The sequence below is a fragment of the Mastomys coucha genome, unplaced genomic scaffold (assembly GCF_008632895.1).
Source record: "Mastomys coucha isolate ucsf_1 unplaced genomic scaffold, UCSF_Mcou_1 pScaffold22, whole genome shotgun sequence".
Classification (NCBI taxonomy): Eukaryota; Metazoa; Chordata; class Mammalia; order Rodentia; family Muridae; genus Mastomys; species Mastomys coucha.
Window position 1 is genome coordinate 78,767,244 of NW_022196905.1, and position 6,643 is coordinate 78,773,886.

The 6,643-nt window shown below is 35.2% G+C and overlaps 1 protein-coding gene across 1 annotated transcript in view; it reads right to left on the reverse strand.

Annotated features, from left to right (window-relative positions):
- LOC116070569 (transmembrane protease serine 11C) overlaps window positions 1-6,643 on the reverse strand; it is a 62,993-nt gene that overhangs the window by 29,302 nt on the left and 27,048 nt on the right. The window contains exons 4-5 of the mRNA XM_031342001.1: window positions 3,515-3,582; window positions 467-627 (exon numbers count right to left, since the gene is read on the reverse strand). Coding sequence (XP_031197861.1) covers window positions 467-627; window positions 3,515-3,582 — 229 coding nt within the window. The remainder of the gene's footprint in view (window positions 1-466; window positions 628-3,514; window positions 3,583-6,643) is intronic.

Genomic DNA, 6,643 nt, shown 5'->3' on the forward strand with positions numbered 1-6,643 from the left:
AAAAAAAAAAAAAAAAAAAAAGAAATAATTTCTTGCTGGGTGGTGGTGGCACACGCCTTTAATCCCAGCACTTGGGAGGAAGAGGAAGGCAGTTTCTGAGTTTGAGATCAGCCTGGTCTACAGAGTGAGTTCCAGGACAGCCAAGGCTACACGGAGAAACCCTGTCTCGAAAAACAAAACAAAAAAACAAAGAAATAATTTCTTATTTAAGTTCCACCAATCCTGACAGTCTAGATTGTTGAGACCACAGGAATAGAAAGGCTCTTCATGGCCACAGAGTAAACCATGGTTTAGGTAGCTGAGTTTTGAAAAAAAAATGTAATTTGAGATTCTGATTACCTTCATGGGTCACAAAAATAGCTATCATTTTATGTGGTATAATACTCAAGGGAAGAAATTCTGCTTCACATGAATAACAAAATATCATGAAATGATGAAAGTCATCCCGTACTATATATATTCTTACCTGTAAACTTAAATGAGGAGGAATCTATAAGTAATCCAGTTTGACCTTTGAGTTTCTGATACAAAGTGGTTTCAATGCTGTCCCAGAATTTTTCTACATTATTTTTATAACAGGATTTAAATTTCAGCACAGCGTGTATCACCACTTTCCCTTTGGATTTGCTATAAAACACAAACAGACAAGTCGATTTTCACTTCATGACTGAACCTGTATCACTCTTAATGGCTGGGGAGGGGAGTTTTAGAGAGACAGAGGATGAGACAATACAGGAGAACCATCCTATGGTTTGCTCATCATCTGGTCCCTCCCAAGGGAGGAGAAATAACATTTTATAGATGTAATGAAACTGTTTATTTTCAGTTTTAGATGCAGGGAAATTTTGAATGAAAATTATTCATTAATATAAATGTATTTATGTATTATGGATCTAGTATGGATTATGCAGGGAGACTAATAAAAAATAAAAACAGAAAAAACAGGTGAATATGAATCATTTTTTGTTCTGTGTTTGTTGTTGCTTGAAACAGAATTGCAGTTTGCAAGACTGAGTCGTCTCTTCACGTGTTGGCTATCACGACTGAGGTTACAAAGAATGAACTCATTTTATCTGCCATTCTGACTTGAAGATGTAAATGAATAAGCTATACATTTTACAAGGGAGTGACTATAACTGACTATAGTGAAGGTTCATTACATACAGCTTTTTACTTCTGTGTCTATCTGTGTTTATGTATCTGAAAATTAACAACTGAGAGCTCTATGCAATGTAAGAAGATCCCAATAATCTCCTTTTTAGAACCTTCAAAACATGTGCAAATAAAAATGGAAACCATGCTTAAGATTCAAGATTCCCTCAGTGTCTACAAAACTTATTTCCATTATTTTTTCTATGATATTTTAAGTAAATATGATTTCTGTTACTCCTTATTGGAGAATCTATTTTAATTTGTTACAGGCATGATTAATTTTAATCAAAACTTGAGCCTTAAATATATCCAGGGTGACTTCTAATTGTACTTATTTTGAATATATTCAGGGAGATAAAAGGAAAATTTAGCTTTATGGGCATTTATATAGTTGCATGCAGAGAAACAGGTAGCAATGAATCCTTTTTTTGTTTTATGTTTGTTGTTGCTTTAAATGGAATTGCAGTTTATGTAATGTTATGAAGCTGTTGCTTTAGATGGAATTGCATAATACACACACAGCTACATATAATATAGTTTTAAAATACTAGTTATTTTTATGAAGCATTAAGGTACTTTTTGCTGGAATGGTGTGATTGTTCTCACAGGTATAAGGAATTACTACATTTCAAGAATGATTTTTCCCTCCATGAATGATTAATTCATTTTGAATGCTATCGATATTTTCCTGAGAACCTCTTGTCTTTAAGAACTCATCAGATCTAATTAATACTAAAGAACCTTTTGAAACATGAAGTTTGGTTTTATGCTTCTGTATTTATCTAACTTCAAGTTAGGATTTTCACAAGGCAGCACAGGCACACTCTTGTGCCTTCATGGGTGTTAAATTTTTTAGTTCCCATATAACATCATGCACAAGATTTTTCTCTTTGTATTTCAATAGTTAGTGATATGATAGTTAAGTAGCATGGGACACTATGACAATATAATCTACAAAAGGAGAGATAGTCCACTGACAAACTTATTAAAAAATCATTTACTCAATAATGTCATTTCTAAGACATAGCTAAATAAAGCCCTCTCAGTTTTGTTTGTTTCTAACCCAGAATCACAGCTTTGCTCCCATCAACACTATAGAAAGTCTGTGTTTGTTTTTTGTCTATATGAAAGTATTATGTTAGGATTTAGAAACTAAAAGTCTCTCCTGTACCTAGATTATCAATTTGATGTACTTCTACCTCCATAGACACTAATCGATTATTTAATTGTCTAATTGGTTTCTCAGTTAGTAATGAGAGTCTGACTTGTATTTTATTCTTACTGAAACTTCTTAATGCCCAGCAGAGCTCACAATGGTTCCTTGAAATGATAAATAATTAATTTATATTTAGAACTTATTGAGAGAATACTCTGGACATTATTTCCTAAGTTTAAAAATCTTGTCAGGTAGAGACAAATAGTTTTTGTGCAGCGAGGTGGCAAAGAGCTTTTGAAGAGCTGATGTTAACTGGGACCTATTTATTTGTAGTGAAAAGTTTATCTCCTTTGCCAGCTCTCCATTCTGTGAACCTTGTCACAGAGGTGGGACTCCTAGTGTGTGTGTGTGTGTGTGTGTGTGTGTGTGTGTGTGTGTGTGTGTGTGTGTGTATGTGTTGGTATGCATGTTATTCAGCGTGTATTAGGATGGAACTTGGGTCATCAGGCTGTGCCCAGTGCTTCTATGCTACAAGTTATCTCAGTGGCCCTCTCTTATTCATGTTAAAAGTTTTAAGTATACTCTAAATTTCAATTTACTTTGTGATTTTTCTATCCTCAGAAAAACTGAAATTCATTGTTATGGTTTAGTCGATTTCTATTTTTTCCTGCTTTTAGATTTATTTTATTTTATTTTATTTTATTTGGTGTGTTATGAATGATTTGTTTGCATGTGTGTGTGTCAGCTGCATGCACACAGTATCCACAGAGGTCAGAAAGGATTGTTAGATCCCATGGAATTGGAGTTATGGATGATAGTGAGCCAACATGTGAGTGTTGGGAACTGAACTTGGGACCTCTGGAGGAGCAACTATCCACCCATCTGTCTAGCCCTGCAATCATTTTCTAACAAAGAATAAAAATGGGTGGGTGGGGTAGCACCCTCATAGAAGCACGGGGGGGGTAAGGATATGAAGATTTTTTGGGGGGGGTGACCGGGAAAGGGAATAATATTTGAAATGTAAATAAAGAAAATATCTAATTAAAAAATCATTTTCTTTGCATATATGAAGCATGGAGGAGGTGGGTCTCTCTACACTAAATTCAATTTTATTTCAAACATAATGTTTCACACCACAGAAATACAATTTTCTGAACAACAATAGAGAGATGAGGTCAAAACAGTTTCTAATGCCTTTGTTCATACCTTACTTGCACAGTGTGAGCTTTGACGTACTGCTTTCTCAGTTTTGATTCATGAAATGTTTCATTCATCTATTAAAAAGAAAAAGGGTTAATGACATGATTTCAGCTTTTAAGAGAAAATTTCTATCATTTTGGAAAACTTAAAATACATATAAAAATAAACAATAGTACAACAAACTGTCCATTATCCTGCTTGGTCTCATAGCACCAAATATGTTTAATTTTACTTTTTATGAATAACTGAAAATAAATCATTCCTAAATTTCATATAATATGCAATGTTCATGTCTTCCTGAATCGTGAAGAGGAGCAGGATAAATTTTAATATTCATTTTGAAGTGGTGAATTTGGTGGACCAGAAACTTTTCTCTCATCTGCAAATTTTATTAGAAGTAAATGCAATAAAAGTAAACAGTAATGTGCATGGAGATGTTTATAAATGTATGTATATGTTTATGTGTGTATGTGTATATATGTGTGTGTATGTATGTGTGCATGTATATGTGTGTGAGTCTGCGTATGACAAAGCTAAAGAAGAGGTCTTGAATTTTACAGGGTGTTGAGGAGTACAGGAAGTTAGGAGAGGAAGTGGAGGGGATCAAAATTATGTAAATACAATTTTCATGTATGAAATTCTCAAAAATTAAAATATAAATGAATTCAAGGCTATACAAAAAAAGCATCAAAAAATTTATGTAAGAATCACTTTCTCAACTGAGGAATACCAAATGGCTGAGAAACACCTAAAGAAATGTTCAAAATCCTTAGTCTTCAGGGAAATGCAGGTTAAAACAACCCTGAGATTCCACCTCACACCAGTCAGAAATGGCTAAGATCAAAAACTCAGGTGACAGCAGATGCTAGAGAGGTTGTGGAGAAAGAGGAACATTCCTTCATTGCTGGTGGAATTCCAAGCTGGTACAACCACTCTGGAAATCAGTTTGGCACTTCCTTAGGAAACTGGACCAGCTATAGCACTCCTGGGCATATACCCAGAAGATGCTTCAACATGTAATAAGGACACATGGTCCACTGTGTTCATAGCAGTCTTATTTATAATAGCCAGAAACTGAAAACAACCCAAATGTCCCTCAACAGAGGAAAGGATACAGAAAATGTGGTACATCTACACAATGGAGTACTACTCAGCTATTTACAACAATGAATTTATGAAATTCTTAGGGAAATGGAGGGATATGGAGAATATCCTGAGTGAGGTAACCCAATCACAAAAGAACACACATGGTATGCACTCTCTGATAAGTGGATATTAGCCCAGAATATCAGAATACCCAAGATACAATTCACAAACCACAAGAAACTCAAGAAGAAGGAAGACAAAAGTGTGGATGCTTCGTTCCTTCTTAGAAGGGGGAACAAAATACCCCTGGAAGTAGTTGCAGAGACCAACTATGGAGCAGAGACTGAAGGAAGGACAATCCAGAGACTGCTCCACCTGAGAATCCTTACCATATTCAGTCATCAAACCCAGACACTATTGTGGATGTCAGCAAGTGCTGGCTGACAGGAGCCTCATATAGCTGTCTCCTAAAAGGCTTTGACAGTGTCTGACTAATACAGACTCACAGCCATACATTGGACTGAGCACAGGGTCCCTAATGAAGGAGCTAGAGAAAGGATCCAAGGAGCTGAAGGGTTATCAGCCTCTCAGAACTAAGAACAATATGAACTAACTAGTACTCTCAGAGCTCCCAGGGACTAAACCATCAGCCAAAGAGCGCACATGGTGGAACTCATGGCTCCGGCAGCATATGTATAGCAGAGGATGGCCTAGTCAGTCATCAATGGGAGGACAGGCTCTTGATCCTGTGAAGGTTTATGCCCCAGTGTAGGGGAATGTCAGGATCAGGAGGTGGGAGAGGGTGGGTTGGTGAGCAGGGGGAGGGAGGAGGAAATAGGGTTTGTTTTTGTCTTTGTTTTTGTTTTTGATATTTTTTTGGGGAGGGGTACCCAGGAGAGGAGATATCATTTGAAATGTAAATAAAGAAAATATCTTAAAAAAATTAAGAGGTCAAAAGAAAACCACATTTAAAAAATTTTGAGATATGTATTTATTTGTTTTGATACTCTAAATGGAATAAATACCTAACATTTCAAAGTATTAGCAATATTCTTGTACTACATTTACCAAGAGGTGTTACAACAAACTGTTTTTGATGGGGGTGGAGGTAGGGTGGTCAGCTGAACCTGGGGTAAACACGAATTATTTTAACTTTTTGGATAGTTACATGGAAGCATGTCTTAAAATTATAACTTATTTAATTTTATAAACTTTAGTCAAGATACTTCACAAATGTAAAATGTGTAATGAGATGGAATGATTGAGGCCTCAGTTAAGGACTCTTTGAAGAAGGGATATATAATGAGAGCAGGAAGATTGGGAGTCAAAATGTGTAATGGTGTAGGTAGAGTTCCTTCTTTCTTTCTTCCCTACTTCCTTCCTTTCTTTCTCTCTCTCTTCTTCCTTTCTTTCTTTCTTTCTTTCTTTCTTTCTTTCTTTCTTTCTTTCTTTCTTTCTTTCTTCCCATTATATTAGTCAAGGTCTGAATCCAGCAGGGATCCACAAATATAGAAGCACCTGAAAACATAATACTGTTATCTTTACTTTAGAATATTTTGGGATTGTTGAAAAGAATAATAATTGACCTTCGTATTAACTTTGAGAAAACTGTATGAGGATTACTGAGAACAATAAACAACTTTAATGACACTGCGTATAATGAACAAATTTTAATGAAGTACTGAAAAATACTAATTTTGTATGTTTTTCTTTTTTAAACAGGTGAACATAGGAGATAAAAAAGGAATCTTCCCACAGTATCATAGTAAATATGGGTAATTGGAGATAGAATCTTAAGGTAAATTTGAAGTGAGAGAAAATTGGAAAAGGTAAGAGGGGAAGAAAGTATTTAAAATATTTATTTTATGAAAAAAAATAGCTTTCTCCAATAGATTTTCACTGGGTATACAAACCATACTTAAGGGAGGCTCCATGCCCAGAAGGAGATGGCCAACACAGAACATACTCGATAATAGTTTTGAATTTCTCTTCTCTTCTCTTCTCTTCTCTTCTCTTCTCTTCTCTTCTCTTCTCTTCTCTTCTCTTCTC